Raw genomic sequence first — 20,187 nt, 5'->3', positions numbered from 1 at the left:
TCATGGTACGTGCGGGCTGTTGGTAGACGCCAGTGCGAATTGACTTGCACTAGTAATGTTTTGTTATATCGAATAGAGAAGGCGCGATTGTAATTTGAACGGAAAAGCGCTCTCCGTTTAGTTATGTCCGCACCTGTGCGTGACGTGGCGTAATACCGTTTGTAGTTCGAACTCAGTGTGTAGCCACGGCACACGTCACCCCCATGATCTGCACCGAGCTTCATGCGCGGCGCTTGAGCGCCGTTTCCGCTTCGGAGAAAAGCCTTGCACGCCGTAGGGCTTTTTAAATTGAGTTTTTTAGAGCGCAGCTCTTTGGCGTCCGTCCCTGGGTTTCGCGTCGGCGTCGGCGTCGTCGTCGGCCTCGTAACCAGCTCCTCCCCCCTTTCGTCCCCCCAGCGCTAGCAGCGACCGACTGATACCGCTGGATGCCGCTGACGCCGCTAGAGAGTCAAGATAACGTGACTGCATAGAACACCGTCGCCGCCATGCAGAAAGAGGAGGGGAGGGTCCCCCCCCCCCCCCTGTTCCTGTGTGGCGGATAGGGTGCTCTTCAGTTGCCGACGTGCCGGTTATTTCACGTAGGCCCCGGCACGTCGACGAATACGTGACCACCTTCCCACGGCTAGACCTGGTTCTTGGCGCTGCGGAAGCGAGGGTATCATATCGTTTGCGTCGGCATCGGCGGCGTTGTCCCTGAAACCAACACCGCAGCTGAGGTTGACTCACTATCGGCGTCAGCAGCATCAGTCAGTTGCTGCTATCTCTTTATCTCCTCCCTTTATCGCGTTGTCCGCTTGCTGCGCGCGCTTCTGCCCCCATCGTATGCCGCTGGGTGTACACGCCGCCCCCCTCCCCCCTCTTCCTGCGAGTCTCCGGTTGTCAAAGCGCCGGCTCGAACTTAATTCCTTTCTTCGCTCCTCCTCCAATGCAACCCCTGTGTGGTGGCAATCAGAGAGCCAGATCGGTGGCGGCGGATTTGCCTCAATCTATCGAAAAGGTGAAACAGCTTATTTGCTGCGCTCAAATTTCGCATTAGGAAGTAACGTAATCGTCGGTAATTTTTTCTTCGTTCTAAAACCTGATCACCAAGATACAGGTGATCAAGATTAGATACAAGATGATATTAGATATTAGATTAGATCAAGATGATTACATACAGGTTCTAAAACCTGATGTGGCATTGTTTTAATCACGGCTTCAGGCACCCTTTGGGACTAACCACCCAACTGCGACAATTAAAAAGTTAACTGGGGACATTTATTTACCTGTACTAAAATAAGGAGGAGGAGGAGGAAGGTGAGGAGGAAAGGCAGGGAGGTTAACCCGGAACAGCAACCGGTTTGCTACCGTGCACTGGGGGAAGGGAGTGAGTGGAAGTGAGCGGTGAAGGCCTCCCAGGCACTGCTCCGCTTTATGAAAAGCACAGGCCTAATCGAAAGACTATGAGTTTGCTTTTATGTTAAGTGATATGACTGTGACGTGATGTGATGTGGCATGTCTGTAACGTGACTGCACTGTACTAACTTCCACCATCCCTCTCTCACAACATTTATATCTACTAAAATAAGAGTTTTGCAGCAAGCTGTGTCCTCCGCACCTGGGATTTGGTCCGTTTGATTTCGGCGGCTAAAGCCGCGTTCAGACTACGTGCGCAACGCACGTATCATTCGTAAGAATCGTAAGCGTAAGCGCAAAAAACGTAACGTGTCTGTTCAGACTGCTGTCGTATTGAGCGTAAAATGCGCAACGTACGCAGCCGGCGTGGTCGTAAATGTCGGAGGACCCGCGACTTTTACGACTAGTAGAGATGCGTCTGTTACGACGTGACCAATGAGCATAGCCGTTTCGGTTTTCCCTTTCCGGTCTCTGGGCTTCCGGTCCTCCCAGACTTCGCGCGCTGGCGGATAGCAGACGACACCACTCGACGTTCTGATAGTTCCGACACTGCTAGATTGTTTCGGCTCGCCAGTGTTCGTGTTGTGTTTACAATGTGCAGTACAGGAGGAGTGTTTTCATTGTGCAATGATGAGCTGCTCATCGAAGAAGTACGGCAGAGGCCGGTTCTTTATGATCAGCGGCTGAAGTCACACCGTGACAAGCAACTACAAAATGATGCCTGGCTGCAAATATCCAGTGCATTGAATCAAACCAGTAAGTGATTTTCAATTTTTCATTTGCGGACAAACTGCAATCAAATGCTCCCTCTCGTCTAGAAAATTGAAGTTATGGCGCAGTGCGAGTGTTGATAATGTTTGCGGTAATGCGCTGTCCGTTTAATTTGTTTCAGTGCATTTTCGCAACCCGTCAGATATACCTGCGTAACATTAATTACCGACATGTTTGCAATAATGCTTTTATGTGGTAGGATAAGGATCCTGTCAAGGTGTTTTTCGGGCGTTGTTGGTGCTGTGTCGCTAACACAATGTGAAGCGGCGATTTCTGGTGCAGAGGTGGGCTTGGAAATCTCTCACGAGTGCGTCAGTGATTTATAGTTTAAATCAGCACGAAATCTAGCACAGAAGTGCTATTCGCTGCATGTGACAACCATCGGTGTGGAGTTGAACCGTAAACCGAAACATTCAAGGCTGTCTATGGGAACGGTTCGCAGTATGAGTCGGCAGGAGTGTCTGCATGAGGACCGACTATGCCATCACTTCGTCGCACATAATAAGCCATTACCCTTTTTGATTCTGTTGCCACCCTGCCGAACTCAGACTGGCAGGCCATAATAAACGTTCATATAGCTCACTTCTACGTCGGTGTACATAAACATTATGCTCGGCTAGAAATACGGCAGCAGCCAGCTTCCTTACAGCGTGCGCCGTTTGCAATGTGTTGTTTGCATTGTATAAACACGTTCTTTTTCTATGCTCAATGCAGCGGCAGTGTTACAGCACCGCTGGAACTATCTGCGACAGAAGTTCCTTCGACTACGAAAGGTGTATGTAAAGTCTGGAAGTGGCGCAGCGGACGTGGAGAAAGCATGGGTCCTTATGCCAAACCTTATGTTCCTGGTTGACGCTATACAACGCCGAAGGTAAAAGCGAATTATTTGCTTTATTGCTGGTCAGTAGCTGTGGAATTTTGCTGCTAAGCATGGGTTGATAATTTTAGAAGCAGCTGCAGCGGCAATATTTTGACGAAGAAATGCAAGCAGTTACGCCGGGCTGTTGCGCAGGAGGAAAGCATGCTCCCGCTGTTCCTTTTTGGTTTTAGATTCTTTAGTGCTTTGCGACCGGAGGCGTCCAGGCGTTTGTAGGACGTCTTCGTTGACAACAAGTGAGGGAACAGTATTGCCCTGCAGCAAAAGGCCGATGCTTAGCAAGGTTGTGGTCGGGCCGCAGAACCGAGCTGGCGTGGACCCACTGGTGTTTGAAAGAAGACCGCCGTAAAAGACGAAAAGTAAACAGCATCTGCCGAAGGGGGGGAGTTAATGGGACGCGTTTCGCGAACGTTTGTGTCTATTGCGCACCCCGACTCATTGTTTAGATACAGCTGCACGACCTTTTTAGTCGCCGCACCGAAACGTCTCGAAGATCCCTTTCCGACATTCGTAAAGTGGATCCCGTGGGAAGCGCTGCTGAAGGACCGCGCGCCAGAAGTACGTGCGAACGGGGATTGTCGAAAAAAAAAATAAAAGGATGTACCGACTGAGATAGGATCTTCGCCCCGAAACAAAAAGACTCACCCCGCTATGGGCCAGATGGAAACACCCGCGGGCGTCACGCACCGCCTTGCTTCTTTGACCGAATGTTGGGGAACTCTTGTGAGCGGCAGCATCAAACTTTTGCCGGCAGAGTACTGGGGAAGCGTGAGGACGGAAGCTGGCGTACAAGGCCACTGTCACACTGCCTGCGGTGGACAGGCATGCGCTTGAACCGAATTCGTTCACATTTCTAATTTCTTGCTCTGTTGTAGTTTACATTAGATTTTTTTTTTTTTTAGAAAAAAAAATGTGTACCGTCACAAGTAGTGCTGGAGAATTTGTTTTTCATCGGAGCCTAATTCACTGAAGAGAAAATTTCTAGCCTTTATGCTCAGTTGTACTCTAACAAAGAGCGTCCAGGAGTGGAATATTTACAAGCTAAAGCCAGCCTGTACAATTGGGCACATTGGCTTGTCAATGTTAATGGGAAGTTTAAAGACAGCCCCATGTGATACAGATTTGCATTGCACTGCTCTCTAATTTTAATAATGCCTAAGTTTGTGTGACTATAGGCATCTAATGTGTTTTTGTTTTTGTCATTACTGTACGCAGCCTGGCGAGAAGAGACGAACCTACAGCTGCGGTTCCTTTGACTCAGCAGCCACTTGAGCCAGTCAATGACTCAATTGCATCTGTGGAAGGTCTATGCCGCACGTTCTACATTGATAGCACTCAGGAGGAGATGTCACTTCCTGAGGATATTATGCAAGTGTCACCCCTTCCAGAAGCTTCGAGAGAGTCAAGCAATGAGGGATATAATAGGTCTGCAGCAAATGTACCTTCCTGTTCAGGAGAGACGGCTGCATCGGATAAAAACAAGCGCACAAAAAGAAAGAAGAGCGACTTGGACGATTTAATGTTGTCAACGCTCCAAGCGAATCGCCATAGGCTAAATGAGCTAAAAACAGCTGCCATGTCAGTAGATGACGACGAACATTTCTTATTGAGTTTGAAAGGCCTCCTCGGTAAGGTGGATGAGCTTAGAAAAGAGCTCCTAAAACTTAAAATCCACAAACTATTGGTTGAGGAAGCATTCAAGCTTAACGATACAGATGTTTAAAGGAGTAGAAGCCCTAAAATTTTGGAATGCATTCTTTTGTTCTGTGTGATGATTGTCGAACACCTGGTGCCCCTTCAACTAACTATAACTTATGCTTTATTTTCTGCCTTACATGTTGTTATATCTTATTTGCTATTATCTCACTTGATTTATTTTTGCATCGCGCCATAATTTTGCTCATTTTTCCATTGCTTGTTTGTGCTGTATTTTGCTCTTTTTTCCTAGCATATCCCAGAAATGTTCCATATGTTAACTCTACCTCTCGATCTGTACACAATGCCCTCGGGTCCTTAAGATCGAGAAAATGAAGTAAAAATTTTCTGTTTATTATTATGCACCTACATGACCGAACAGTCTTGTAACAAAATATTTATGCAGTGCAAAAGCCCTTTCCGAACGAAATAAACATTATCAAAACGACGTTGTGTTCGCAAAACATTTATTTCATTATTAGTGATACATTATCACTTATGCAATACAGTCACAGCAAAAGTACAGCGCACAATTAAGGCAAATCACGATGTTGTCAAGACATATGTCGCTGAACAGGATGCCACAGAAAAAAAAAAGCAGCTCAACTTGCATTTAAACCCATTGCCAGCTCACGGAACCCTCACCATGAAAATAAGCAGCAAAGAAGTCTCTCACTTCAGACGCTTTCTTAGAATAAGCATTAGAGCCTTGTCTAGGTATTTGTGGCAGGGGTTCAGTGCCGTTTCTCCATTCTCCTGGCATGACTGCACCTGCACTGTTTGTAGTATCTCCAAACTGCGGTGGACAGTAGCCACCTGGCAGCCTCCCTTCCTGCATCAGGTAATTGTGCAGGCAACAGCAAGCAGCTGAAACTGCAACCGCATTCTTCGGCAGCAGACTCATTCGGTTCCGGAGCACCCTCCATCGTGCACACAAAATTCCGAAAGCATTTTCTATGCACCGCCGTGCTCGTGAAAGCCTGTAGTTGTACACCCTTTTTGGTGTGTTTGGTGGTTGGACACCAGGGTACGGCTTCATTAGGTTGTGTTTTAAGGGAAATGCGTCGTCTGCTACCATTACAAACGGGAGCTCAGGGCCATTATTGGACAAAGCGACGGGGGATGGGAACGTTTGGGGCGCGCTTTCAACGATTTCACCAAGCCCGCACGCTGAAAAAACACCACCGTCGCTTTCGCTGCCAAATGCCCCTATGTAAACGCTTGTGAATCTGTAGCCAGCATCGCAGGATGCCATGAGGTTGATGCTAAAGCTGCGCTTGTAATTGAAATACATGGAGCCAGAATTTGGCGGTGCATCCAAATGAATATGCTTGCCATCGATAGCACCAACACAGTTTGGAAAATTCCACTTCCACATAAATTCATCGGCAATAGCCTTAAGTTGTCTATGATCTGGCTGCCTCAGCACCCTTGGTTTGAGCACCTTCCATATAGCGATGCACACTTCAGGAACCAGTTGTGATATGGTCGACTTCCCAACCCTGAAGCTGTATGCCAGGGACTGGTAGCTGTTTCCACTTGCCAACAACCTTTAATATAAAAAGACAACATATATGTGCTTACTGCATTCTGTTAAAAACACTGCATGTAAACAGCTGTTCACAGCTGCTCTGTAGATTGTAAGGGGCGCCAATTATTATTCATGGACTACGATGTGAGCTGGAGGCATTCATGGTAAAAAGTAATGTTCACTTCTGAAAAAAAAAAAAAAAAAAAAAGTCGATCTCTGCAAAAACCTTTGTTTATTATTGCGCACTTGTTCTCTTTGTGAAATCAGAATGCTGTACATAACCCCTTTAGAACGCAAAAACGCAGTGTGAATTTGCTATATTTAGCATATTGCGCCCCCGAATACTCCAAATATGTACTCGATACGGGCTTCGGAGCGCGCGACACTGTTTTTAAAATATGCGCATGGCTGTAACTAGAAAACCACCACTATACACGCTACGTACTGCAGCTTTCTGTCGGCAAAAAGCAAACTAATTTCGCCAACAGCCATCTGCACAGGTACGATGTTAAACGCTCGCCTACACCCGCATCTACCATGCGAAGCAGAGAAAGAGACATATGCTTACCTCAGGGTTATAGCCAAACGCTCTGCAGATGACAGGGATTCTCGCAGCGGAGTCTCTTGGACTTGAATCAGCGGTTTGACGAGGCTTTCGAGAAAGTCGAACTGCTGTGGTGACATCCGGACGAAGTTGTAAAACAGGGCGGTATCGCCAGCCCTCAACTTCGCAAAAAGATTGTGAAAATCTCCATCCACGGCTCTATCCAGGAAGATCTGACGCACCCACATTCTTCTATTACGTCTCCGCCTGCGTCGGTTGAGTGCGTAGACGATTATAAGCTCATTTTGAGCTTGCAAAGCTTCGACTTCTGCTAACAGCCGCTTGCTAACCGGCGCCATCTTGGAGAATGCGAGCCGAGAGCGTTGATTGGCTAGTCGTAAAGAACGTATCTTACCGAACGGCACAGTGTGAACATGCGCGGTCGTAAGCTACGTAAATGGGAGTTCCAGCAGCTACGCGCATTACGATACATACGACACTTACGACAGATGCGACTGCAGTCTGAACGCGGCTTAACGATACGTTAAGACATTTAAGTTTTCTTTATCGGCAATGAAATACGAAATACTTAATGCAGAAACAGGCATTTTAAACCTAGTAAAGTTGGTTTCTTGCTGTGTGCACATATTGAAAATGGCGTCGGTGGCAGTTATAACAGAGCAAACATAGAAACTGCTTGCCTATTTTAGACCTTTGTAACAGTTAATGTGGTTTCATAAAACTACACCCAGCGACGCCATTTTAAAAATGTGCATTGCGAGAAGCCAGCTGCACGAGTTTAGTGCATATTTTGAGGTTAAATATTTCGAAATTAATTGCCGAAAAAGAATATTTAAAACCTAGGCTCTGCTTATATGCCAACAGCCTTCACTGTATTGAAAGCTGGCTATTGAAATAAAGCATGTAAATATTGATTAGTTAATCACTCAGTGCTATTAGTACTACTTAATGAACACCTTGTTCTACAAGCCCCATTGCAAAAACACACACGGGTGCATCTATTGCACAGCTTAAAATAACCATCAGTAAACAGTTATATATATATATATATATATATATATATATATATATATATATATATATATATATATATATATATATATGGTATTCTTAAAGGGATAACGTTTTTCGGAACTCTTTCATGGTAAGCACCACGCAGCCGCCACGCTTGTCAGCTTGGAGAAACATCGATTGTTTATTTTATCTACAATATGACGCTCCTTTGGCCAGTTCCTTTATGTGAATAAACAATCTTTTCATTTCCTTTCAGTAGCATCAGGCGTCGCCCAAGAGTTTGCTCTTGCCCCCCCCCCCCCCCCCCCCCGCCTTTCCCCGCCGGGTTTAATACTAACGACATACCTGTTTGTTCTAACACCCGCATGTTTGCCGATGGCTGCATTGTTTACCATACCGCTAATAACACATCTGATCAGCTGGCTCTTCAAAACGACCCAACCTGTGTACAAGGCTGATGCAGCCAATGGGTTATGGAACACAACCTCAAAACACGTGTCATTTCATCGCAGCCGTAACCACCATGTCTTCAATTATTTACTCTCGGGCGTCACAGTAGATTACCCAATCCCAATAAACACCTCGGCGTAACCTTATGCTAAGATCTAACCTGGAATGCTCATGTCACAAACATCCTATCATCAGCTAACAGAACACTTGGTTTCCTGACTTCCTGACACGGCACTAAGGCATGCACCACCAGACGTAAAACGTAGTTGCTGGTATGAAGAAAATTAGATTATGCATCTCACATTTGACACCCTAACCAAATTTATCTGATAATTTCTCTTGAATCCTTGGAGAATCGAACCACTAGATTCATTCATTCGTGCAATTTATACAGTGCCAGTATATCATGTTCAAAAGCAAAGTCCGGTCCAACTAACCTTGCCGGTCCAACTAACATTGCCGGTCCAACTAACTCTGCCGGTCAACTAGCCCAGCAAATCTTGATGTAACCTTGCCTGTCGTCATGGAATCTCCAGTGCATGCTTCTTTCATATTTTTTTTTTTCACAGGTCACTTAGAATTCCGCTCCACACCCACCCTCCGACACGTATTTCACGCTGCATTAATCATACCCTACAGGCAGCCCATCCTCAAGCTCATACCACATTTGCTGCACCATTCTTTCCTCGTTCAGCCATAGAGTGGATATGGCCTTCCACACGACATCGCTGCAACCGCTTGTACATCCCATTTTCTAATTTATAACGGCGGTACTTAATCGATAACTTATTTTTTTACACCATTATCATAAGCCGGACTATACCCCCTGCAGAGCGAAGGCCTCTCCCATTTTCCTCCAATAAACCGGTCCTGTGCCCGCTGCATCCACTTGACCCCGGCGAATTTCTTAATCTCATCCACCCACCTAATTTTCTGCAGCCCTGTGCTACGCTTACGTTCCCTTGGAATCCAAACGATTACTCTTAGAGAGCATCGGTTATATTTTCTTCGAATTATATGCCCTGCCCATGCCCACTTCTTAATTTCGACTAGAATGTCATTAACTCGAGTTATTTCTCTGACCCACTCTGCACGCTCCCTGTGCCTTAACGTTACACCTACCATTTTCCGTTTCATGGCCCTCTACTTTGTCTTCAACTTAAGTAGAACCCTTTTCGTTAACCTCCATGTTTCAGCTGCATAGGTCAGTACCGGTAGGATGCAACTGTTATACACTTTCTCCTTAAATAATACCGGTAAGCTGCTAGTCATGACGTTTAAGTACTTTCCAAATACGCTACATCCCAATCTCATTCTCTTAGTTATTTTCGTTTCGTGGTCCGGGTCTGTGATCACTACCTGTCCTACGTAAACATATTCGCCAACCACTTGCAACGCTTCGCTACCTATTTTAAACTGTTCTTCCTTTCTCAGGCTGCTCAGCATCACCTTAGTCTTCTGCATATTAATCTTTAGGCCTACATTTATGCTTCTCCCGTCCAGATAATTTATCATTAGTTGTAGCTTTAGTTGGTCCCCTGAGTTACTTAGCAAGGCAATTTCATCAGCGAATCGCAGATTGCTGAGATGTTCTCCATCGACCCTGATGCTTGGCCGCTCCCGTTCCATGCCTTTGAATACACTCCGAAATCCTGCTTGATCCTTTGGTTGATTGAAGTGCAAGGCTATCCTGATCCTATTAGCGATTACCTTGGTAAATACCTTCTACGTAACGGATGCTAAGCTGATTGGTCTGTAATTATTCAAGTCATTCGCGTCCCGTTTCTTATGAATTGAGATAATGTTAGCGTACTTCCATGATTCCGTTACCTATACGATTTAATCAGGCATTGCGTATACAGGGCAGCCAGTTTTTCTAGCACGATACCCCCTCCGACCTTCCAGAAATCTGGAGTTACCTGATCCTCCCCAGCTGTTTTCCCCTTTTCATAGCTTCTAAGGCTACACACAATTTTTAATACCTGTACCAACCTCTTATGCAATACCCCCATTTAATAAAGGGATGTGACGATGTGATCTGATGTATACTTTGACAGGCCTGGTGACATAGCTGCTTGCATATCTGACCAGCGCATACGCATCATGCAGTAGTCAGGTTTCTATGTTATCATATCAAGCTGATCCTATGATAGGCCTTTTTAGCGCCAGGAACTCATGTGCACGTGGCTATGGCTGAACTTCGGCCTGTGTAAACCCTATGTGGGATAAACGGGATGATATGTGAACCACCGCAGCTGAACACGTGCGGTTGCTAATAAGGCGTAGACGCGAGTCACGCGCAACTTTGTGCAGAATGCATTGTGTGTCACCGAGTGGCAGAACATTCGCCACGTGTAAAATACCTGCACTGCAAAAAGCGCGAACCTCCATTTCGGAAGAAAAAGGTTCTGGGCAGGAGATACTAAGGCACCAGAGATTTTGGAACCATTTTTCATAACAAAAAAGAAGAAAATATGAGCGACACATAAGCTCCGCCTTTCATGGTATGACGCGATAGCGTTAACGGCTCTCCCGTTTGTGGCTCCCCTTGAGTTCCTCAAGTTTCTTCTGCCCCACCGCGGTAGTGTAGTGGCTGGGGCGCTCGACTTCTGTGCCCAAGGATGCAGGATCGAATCCCGGCCGCAGCCGCAAGGCGCCCGTCTGCTGTGCGATGTCAGTGCGAGTTAAGGAACCCTAGGTGGTCGAAATTTCTGGAGCCCTCCACTACGGCGTCACTCATAACCTGTCTTTGTTACGTTAAACCCCATAAATCAAACACACCAAACCATATAGTTTTTGCTCGCTTAATAACTAATCTTTAATGCCTGACTGTCATATATCACATATTCTTAGCATACGGTCACATACACACTGTTATCCAGCTACCGATGTTAAGCGACCTCCCGGCATAGATAGAAAGTCCCGCTTTAACCAAGCAGCTCAAAGGAACTTGGTACCAGGTTTCCACGTAAGATCTAAAAAAAGGATAGTCGGTGGACCATTTAAATTTCTTTCAAAATTTTATACATTGTTGCCTGGTGACTGGAAGGAAGAGATCTACAATTGATTTTGCTGCCAAATGTTTTTTCGGGGCATACAGAATTAATAACGACGAAGAGGTGGAGTGCCGCGCTTACCTTCTCTGATTTTTGCCCAACTTACGAATTACACAAAATATATGTTAGCGTTAGGTAGCTGAATACTGTCTGACTAAATATATGGATGTTTTTATTTGTATTCAGTTATTTCCGCTTTCCTGGGTAGTGTAGATGTTTTATAAAATTTCTCAAAATCGACCCAGGAAACAAAATTTTACCTTCTTTGCAGGGCTTTATTTCAAAAAGGCTTTTGGCAGAGCAGCGATAGTTTGAAACTGTTTTCAGTATAGTTATCTATAAAACAGTTAAAGCTTATATTTTTATCACGTTTCAATAGAGAGACACGATCGCGCTAATTTCAAGAAAACAGCGAACAATGAAAACGTCTAAGCACAATTAAAAAAAAAAAATTTCATATATTTTTAAACTCCACCTCAGCTTTCAAAATCATTAAAAACATGTTTCATAATTTTGTTGCACTAATAATTACGGCAACTACAATAAGGCCTAGGCATAGGCACCACGCAGACCAGAAGATTCTACTGCGTTTGTGAATCACCCACGTTTTTAAAATTTAGGCATAATATTGTAACAGGGATAAATATATTTACAAAACAGAATTAAAGATATAAACATTGAGAGACAGCCAAAGAGCCAGGCACTGAGGGCTCAACGTTCGACGCACTCCTCTTCACCTTCCACAAACGAGCGTGCCACTTCGTTCTAATCGTTCCTCACCCGTAACACTATTGCATCTGGTCATTTTTTTGTCGCTGATGGTCGCTGAGGGTAACAAACTGGATTCCAAGGGAAGGAAAGCGTAGCAGGGGGCGGCAGAAAGTTAGGTGGGCGGATGAGATAAAGAAGTTCGCAGGGTCAAGTGGATGCAGCTTTCACAGAACCGGGTTAAGTGGAGAAATATGGGATAGGCCTTCGCCCTGCAGTGGGTATAATCAGGCTGATGATGATGATGATGATTTTTTTGTCTCCACGTTGCAAATTAGCTGTGACAGACACACCAGTGAATGATTCGGAATAATTTTTGTACGCGTAGAGTTCCTGATGAGCAGCGGCATCGGGTCGCACATAGACGTTTTTCGCAATCACCTTCATCATAACAATGAAACTTTCTTAGGACAATTAAAAAAAAACACAATTTTGATATTTTTTAAACTTTGTTTAGGTGTCCTCCTCAACGTCAGCTTTAAATGTTATTAAAAACATATTGCATAATATTGATTAGCTGGTAGTTACGGCCACTCCAATAAGAACACCCTTACACAAGAATTTGCAATTGTTGTAGATCCGACTTCTTGCCAGCTAAGCGTATAAATTTGCAAGCAGGTTGGATTTCAGGTTGTTAAAAAATGCCCAACAGTACAGAAAAGATGTCGACGGAACTGAGGACGTAATTTTCAAAAGGCATGGTCCCTGGAGCGGCCATGAGTGCGGGGGTATGCTCACCCCAGACGTTCGTTTTAAGAGGTGGCGCATTGAGAGCTCGTTTTCGCTTCTTCGGATCGACAGAGTTCGAAACAGTAGTACCTCTCGGGTAGTTGTTCAACGCATGTGCACTGGAGCTTCACTATTCTATCAGCCCTTTCTTCGCAGCGCAACCAGACGCCGATAACAAGGGGGTGAAGGAAGCGAGATCAGAGCACTATCGGGGAGCTTTGAGCGCCCGCTTCACCCGAGCGGGCGGCAGCCATTGCCGCATGAGAAAATGCAGCACCAGATGCGGTCGGTGGAAAGCATGAAAGTGGGCTTCAGTGGCAAAGCGAGGTATCGAACGCCAGAAAAAAACGAAAAACAAAGCTATTGGTAACCGGAGCACCTATCTCAGATGACGGCACGCAGAGGGCCTGAACTGGGTCTTCTGCCGCGCCTTCGATCTGCTGTTCACACTTCATGCCGGCACGCATAGCCTGGACTGTATGGAAGAAACTGTGTGTACAGGAGTGTGCGCTGTCGGATCATTCGAAAAAACGAATGCAGCTTAGAAACACTGCGTTAATGAGGCAATTCTTCATGCCGTTCACAACTTTTCCGTTTCATTAAAAATTATTTGGAATACGTTGCATGTTCATTGAAATTTATCCTCTTTCTGTGTAATCCGCCCTATGGTGAAGGTTATTACGAAAAACGGCTGTGTGCTGCCCGATGCCGAAGGACATCAGGATCTCTACGCGTGCAAGACTGATTCAGAACCCTTCCCTGCTGTGTCGGTCGCAGTTAATTTGCAACGTCGAGGCAGAAAATGACTAGATGCAATAATGTTACGGGTGGAGAACAATTAGGACGAAGTGGCGTTTGGGGAAGGTGAAGAGAAGTGCGTCGAACGCTGGGCCCTCATTGCCTGCCCTTGCTGTCTCTCAATGTTTATATATTTATTCATAGTTTACAATATTACATAATATGCTCTGTTACAATATTATGCCAAAATTTAAAAATCGTGCGCGATTCACCAATGCGTAGAATCTTCAGATCTGTGTGGGGCCTATGCCTTGCACAAGGGCCTTATTGAAGTGACCGTAATTACTAGTGCCGCAAAATTATGCAGCATGTTTTAGCTGAGGTAGAGGAGAAAATTTGGACAAAGTTTAAGAAATATAAAAAATAGGTTTTTCTTTTAATTTTCCTAAGAAGCTTTCATTGTTGGCTGTTTTCTTGAAATTAGCGCGTTCGTATCTCTCCGCTGAAACGTGATACAAATATAAGCTTTAGCTCTTTGATAGATAACTATGCTGAGAACAGAGTGCGGAATTATTGTTGCTCTGCCATAAGTCTATTTTGAAATAAAGACATGCAAAGTGGGTGAAGTTTCGTTTTCTGGGCCGATTTTGAGAAACTTTATAAAAACATCTGCACTACCCAGGAAGGCAAAAATTAAACTAATACAAATAAAACATGCATATATTTAGTCAGATAATTGTTAGTTAACTAACGTTAACATATTTTGTGTAATTCATAACCAAAGTTTATCGAAACAGCAAAGAAGATAAGCACAGCTCTCCACCTCTTCGTCAATTCCCTGTACATGGAAAAAATTTTTGACAGAAAACCCAATTGAATATCTCTTCTTTCCAGTCATCAGGAAACAATGTATAAATATTAAAAGAAATATAAAAGGTCAACTGACCGTCCTTTGTTCGATCTTACGTGGAAACACCCACCTGCATGGTCAATGAGTAGCATACCGGAATCGGCATCAAAGAGATCTGAAAGTATAGTGTACTAGAATACTGAGAAGTGTGGGTCTTCGGGTAGAGAGGGTGTCGTTTCAGCAATAAAAGCCACGGGATGGCGTTGCGGAAAAAGGAGTGCTATGCGTGCGGAGCAGAAAATTGGTGAGAAGTCTCCGCCGGCGCAATTTCTGTTCAGTTCATCATCACGGCGCAATATTGGACGTGGTTATTATTGTGCTAAATTGAACATTTTACAGCTCAGATACCATGAGCTTCACCTAATGTATCAGACCATGCAGGTTCGCGCAGAATTATTGTAGTTGTTTCAAAGTTCAGCTCATGATCGCGAAATAAAAACGGCACGCTGTGATCAGCGTAGTAATATGGGATGTAGTTATGCTGCCGTAAAAGTGCATGCAATTTTTTGAACGAATTATACTGCAAAGCTACAAACTGGAAGAAATAAAAAACGCGTGTCGATGTGTTCTGCTGATGAATTCTTCGAGCTCGAGGACAGTACATGCCTACAGGATGACATAGACTAACAGATTACAATTCTAGCAGCACAAATTAAAAAAAAAAAAAAGCTGCGCCACAGGAAAACGCGGAAGGCAGAGCGTCGCAAGGAACAATCAGTTAGCCGGATAGATAGTGTGAGAGTCGGTGCTAGAAGCTCTTGCGAAACTAGGACAGCTTATTAAAAGCAGCATCCACAATGGCTAGATACGGCTATAAAGAAATCCAGGGTACAACACAATGGAATTGCCGAGGGCGTTCGAATAAAGTCGGGGAAATTAGAACAAAGCTGTTATATGGCAAGTCGCATTACTAAATGTTCCCTCTGCAAGAGCAAAATCGGTTGTGTTCCATCTCGGGATATACTAGCTACCAATTCCCTTCTATTCTTGATAAACGAGTAAGAACAGAGAAGCGCCAGGGAAAGCTGCTATATATGTAAAGACTTATATTCCCAAAAAGCCGATTGATCTAGCCAAGTGGTGCAATATATAGCAGGAAGTCGCTATTGCACTCGCGCATCCAAATAAAACACCAGTAATGCTAGTGTCCGTATACGCATGACCAGGAAACAAAACGATCAACCCCAAGTGGCTAAGACACATTCGTTTAACCCACCCAGGTACACGCGTACCAATGGGCGGTCATTTCAACGCTCCATGCAAGGCGTGGGGATACGATCATGGTTCAAAACGAGGGGATCAAATTCAAACTGTTTTGATAGCAATGAAGTTCACCCTGCTCAATTACCCCGGTGTCGCAGCGCAACCAGCAACTCGAACACACTCTCCAGATTTGACGCGGTGGAAGGGCCCAGGTACACTGGAATGCGAGGCCGAATTAGATGTGTGGGACAGCGACCACACGCCAAAAAAAAAAAAAAAAGGGGGACAATCTTTTAATCCGACAGCAATCAAGAAAATCAGAAGAAAAATATCTTTAACGCGCTGCATGATGTTTCACAGGATACTCGGATCAACGTTTTCAGCACAGATACGTTGGTGTCAAGATTACAACCTGTTCTTAAGGAACATACCATCACTGCAACTTGAACGAGGATCACCCAGCTCCCGACCTTCTCCTTCATGCAACTATATGAACAAGTAGAAATCGAGCGACAGGCTAAGCGGCACCCTGAGGATAATCAAGCAAAGCTGTCAATCAAGTTACAGCTCGGGCACACCGCCATCGAAAGCAACTCGTCCACAAAAGATGAACTGATTGGTGAAAAGGACAACAGAGCGCTCTGGAGGACTTTCAGAGCAATGGAAAAAGGGAGGCAGACTAAAAATCACGTCGAAAGAATCCGACTTGCCTTACAGGTAACACCGAAGGCGTTTGCCGATCAGTCAGCGATCCTCTTTTCCCCAAGTCATGCGTAACCTTCCGCCCTGCCGCCAAAAAAGGACACAGCAGATAATTCATCATTAACTTCTCCGTTTACTGCATTGGATCTAATATCTGCCATAGAAGATGGGAGAGAAAATATCAAAGCCGGGGCATGACAATATTCCATACGAAGCGTTTAAGAACTTAGAAGGAAAAGCTCTTGCTGCCGGTTTGGCTGTGATAAACAGCGTATGGAGAAAAAGAGAAATTCCAAAATAATGGAAACATTCGGTCGTCGCCCTTGCCTCGTCGCCGACGTGCCGATGGGGCTCTCAAGAAGATGTAGTGCCGAGCACATGCCCTAAGCGTCCAAGGGCAGCCGCCGAGGTGGACCTTCGCCAACTTTTACGGACGTGCCCAGGGATGCAGACATCAAGAACAAGGCGACTACAAGTGATTGGACTGTCGGCTATAAGGAAGGAAGACCACTTGTGGCTAATGGACTGCATTAAGAGCCGGAGCTTGCTCCTATTTCTTGAAGACAATAACTACACGACTTACTTTAGTTAATGACAGTCCCATTCTGTGCCACGTGGCAAGTCTTCGAATTAAAAAATGCAGTTGCCAAATACAAAAAAAAAGATACACAAATCATAAAAGCATGGACAAGCTATTGGTGGACGTGAGGATTAGAACAAGAAAGAAGTTAACAATAAGCAAATATAAAGCACCTAAATTTTGCGTCGCAGCAGCCTCCTCAGTTTCTGATGTTTTATTTGTTGTGTTTCAAAACTACGCTTCAAGAATTTTACATATCAGTAACACTAGCGTATTTCCAGAGGCCAGCTCAGAAAACAGTGCGATTGCAGTATGACACAGGAGACATGGATCAACAAGCGCTAATAACGACGGCACGCACTGCACTCCAACACAGCTGCTATAGGCAATTAGCTACCACGGTGGTAACTTCAAAGAGCGTCCTATATCTGATGGTAGAGAACGGTTAATGAGCAGAATCATGGGAACTACTTCTTCTGTTTGAAAATATCATTGCACGAAAGTGAGAAAGGTTTTGGCTAGGGCGCGTATATGTTCGCGCTATATATGTAATCTGGATTTTATAATTATTATCTCGTCAGCATCGCATTAAGGACACAGAAATAGCATAACGCTTATTTTGAAAGTTAAACTAGTGTTCTCGATGCAACAGTATCAGCGACAAGTAAGCTACTAAAATAAAAATAAAAGTTAATTGGAATGGGAAGCGCTGTTCTTCAGTCGATGAAAACTCCATGTGGAATCGTTATTCCAAGCGTTTTACAACGTGACTGAAATTAGTAAAAATAGGATGGACCATGCTTCTTTGCATATATCGTAACAAATGGCACCTTTTAAGTGATCATGTATGCTATAGCAAAGATTTCACTATTTTCAAAGCTGTCAATCCTAACGCCAACGCGCCGTGGTCAAAGCGGCAGGTGCATTTCTCAGTAAAGAATAAACCTGGTAATATTTAACGTTAGCATTAATAGGAACTGGTGCGGTGTAGGATTATATTTATTGCCAGTAAACTGTCTCACAATACCGAAAGAAACTACCGTGCTCCTTTTTTCATGTGCCGTGATTAGGTTTCACGGCGATGGGCCACCAGCGGAATGCCAAAGACCGAATCGCGCCTCTTTCCGCAACCATTTATTTATTTATTTATTTATTTATTTATTTATTTATTTATTTATTTATTTATTTATTTATTTATTTATTTATTTATTTATTTATTTATTTATTTATTTATTTATTTATTTATTTATTTATTTATTTATTTATTTATTTATTTATTTTAAGTACCTACAGCGCCCATGAGGCATTATTGTAGGGGGGATACAACTACATACAATAACACATGCAAAGAAGATATAGGGAAACTTGTTAGCAAGGTAACACAACACACTGATGGAACACTAAATGAATTCACAAGTAGTATAAGTGATAGCATAAAATACATTAACACAGCGCTGGCGAACGCACGAGATCTGGAAGAAATATATCACAACAGCATTTCAACAGCACTTTGGAAGTTAGGTGCACAAGCAACATCATTCGGAAGCTTATTCCAGTCCAGAATTGTGTTAGGGAAAAACGAATGCTTAAATACATTAACGCGGCTTTGATAACTCTTAATCTTTTGCGTGTTGTCTAGTCTCTCCGAAACGTAATATGGCTGCTTTAGATAAGTGTTTTTATTAATACCGGTACAATCATTGTAAATGCTGTACAAGAACTTCAGCCTGCAGATGTTTCTTCGAGTTGCTAAAGTCTTCCACCCAATACGGTCGCGAAGTTCAGACCTCTTGACACGAAAATTATAATTGCCAGTCACAAGCCTTGCAGCGCGTTTCTGTACCCTTCCTAACTTGTCAATGAGGGCACCCGTGAAAGGGTCCCATGCAACACAAGCATAATCTAATATAGGCCTGACATTTGTTAAATATAATGTTTCTTTTAGTACCGGGGGAGAGCTTTTAAAAATCCGCTGGAAAAAATACAAAAGACGAGAAGCTTTGGCCGTTATCATGTCGACGTGGGCTGTCCAGTCTAGGGATGTTGTGAGTGTAACACCAAGATATTTAACCTTATCAATAGTTTGAATAGTATCGTGGTTTAAAAGGTACGATCCAATAATTTTCTTTTTTTTTTTTTGTAAACTGCACATGGAAACACTTTGATACATTCAATGCCATGCCCCACTTCAAGCACCAGTCACAGACTTTGTCAAGGTCAGCCTGTAATACGTAAAAGTTATCAAGGCACGTGACAGGGGAATACAAAACGCAATCATCAGCAAACAGTCTGACAGTGGATCTGAAGCCGATAGGTATATCATTGATGAATATGAGGAACAATAATGGTCCAAGCACAGAACCTTGTGGCACTCCAGATAAAACATCCACAGGTGATGAGGACGCACCATTGATTTCAACCTGCTGCTGGCGTGCGCTTAAATAATCCTGCAGCCAACCGAACAGGTAGTCAGGAAGGCCAAGGCAAGATATTTTTTGCAGAAGAAGGTGGTGCGGCACAACATCAAAAGCATTTTTAAAATCTAGAAACATGGCGTCTATCTGAAAACAGTTGTTAATACCAGATGCAATGTCATGAATAAACTCAGCTGCGTTGCACATGGCAGCCTTGATCAAAAACCATGCTGCGCTGATGTGAAAAAACTGTTATCTTGAAGGTGTTTTGCAAGTCCAGAATAGATTATGTGCTCGAGGGTTTTGCAGCAAACAGATGTTAAAGATATGGGGCGGTAATTGGAGACCTGGCTGCGATCACCTTTTTTGTGAACTGGTGTGATATTGGCTATTTTCCAATCTTTGGGTAGTTTAGCAGTCTGTAGTGACTTTTTGAATAAAGTTACCAAAAATGGACTAATATGCTCTGCGCAGTGTTTTAGAATATAGTTAGGAATGCTGTCAGGACCTGGTGCGGAATGTGCATTTAGGTTATGTAACAATGATTTGACACCTTGTTCGGTTATATTCATATCTGGCATTGCATTCAGCGGTTCCTGCTGTTCTGTAATTACGTCTGAGGACCAAGCCGAGAAGACGGAATGGAAATATACATTGAAACACTCTGCTCGTGCCACGTCGTCTTTCAGTAAATTTTCACCATCCCTGATGGCAGGAACACCAACAGCATCCTTTATGTTGCATTTAATAAAGCGCCACACTTCTTTTGGGTTCGTCTTTAGTTTGTCT

General features: G+C 44.1%; 1 protein-coding gene across 1 annotated transcript; it reads left to right on the top strand.

Moving 5' to 3' along the window:
* Positions 1-1,719: 1,719 nt before the first annotated feature.
* Positions 1,720-4,867, top strand: LOC146204740 (uncharacterized). Its single transcript, XM_084586553.1, has 3 exons — positions 1,720-2,151; positions 2,881-3,037; positions 4,259-4,867. Exons 1-3 carry the CDS (start codon positions 1,989-1,991, stop codon positions 4,764-4,766), a joined length of 828 nt encoding a protein of 275 aa, XP_084442679.1. The 5' UTR covers positions 1,720-1,988; the 3' UTR covers positions 4,767-4,867.
* Positions 4,868-20,187: the final 15,320 nt, after the last annotated feature.

This window comes from Amblyomma maculatum, chromosome 1 (genome assembly GCF_055883805.1).
Source record: "Amblyomma maculatum isolate TAMU_Amacu chromosome 1, ASM5588380v1, whole genome shotgun sequence".
NCBI classification, from domain to species: domain Eukaryota; kingdom Metazoa; phylum Arthropoda; class Arachnida; order Ixodida; family Ixodidae; genus Amblyomma; species Amblyomma maculatum.
Note: the sequence above shows the minus strand (reverse complement) of the source record. Positions and strands in the feature narration are given on the sequence as shown.

Bases quoted from the DNA above. Each gene is read 5' to 3' on its own strand.
- LOC146204740 (XM_084586553.1), top strand. From the start codon at position 1,989: ATGTGCAGTACAGGAGGAGTGTTTTCATTGTGCAATGATGAGCTGCTC. The intron at 2,152-2,880 runs GTAAGTGATTTT...TGCTCAATGCAG, and splicing joins CAGTGCATTGAATCAAACCA to CGGCAGTGTTACAGCACCGC. The intron at 3,038-4,258 runs GTAAAAGCGAAT...TACTGTACGCAG, and splicing joins GACGCTATACAACGCCGAAG to CCTGGCGAGAAGAGACGAAC.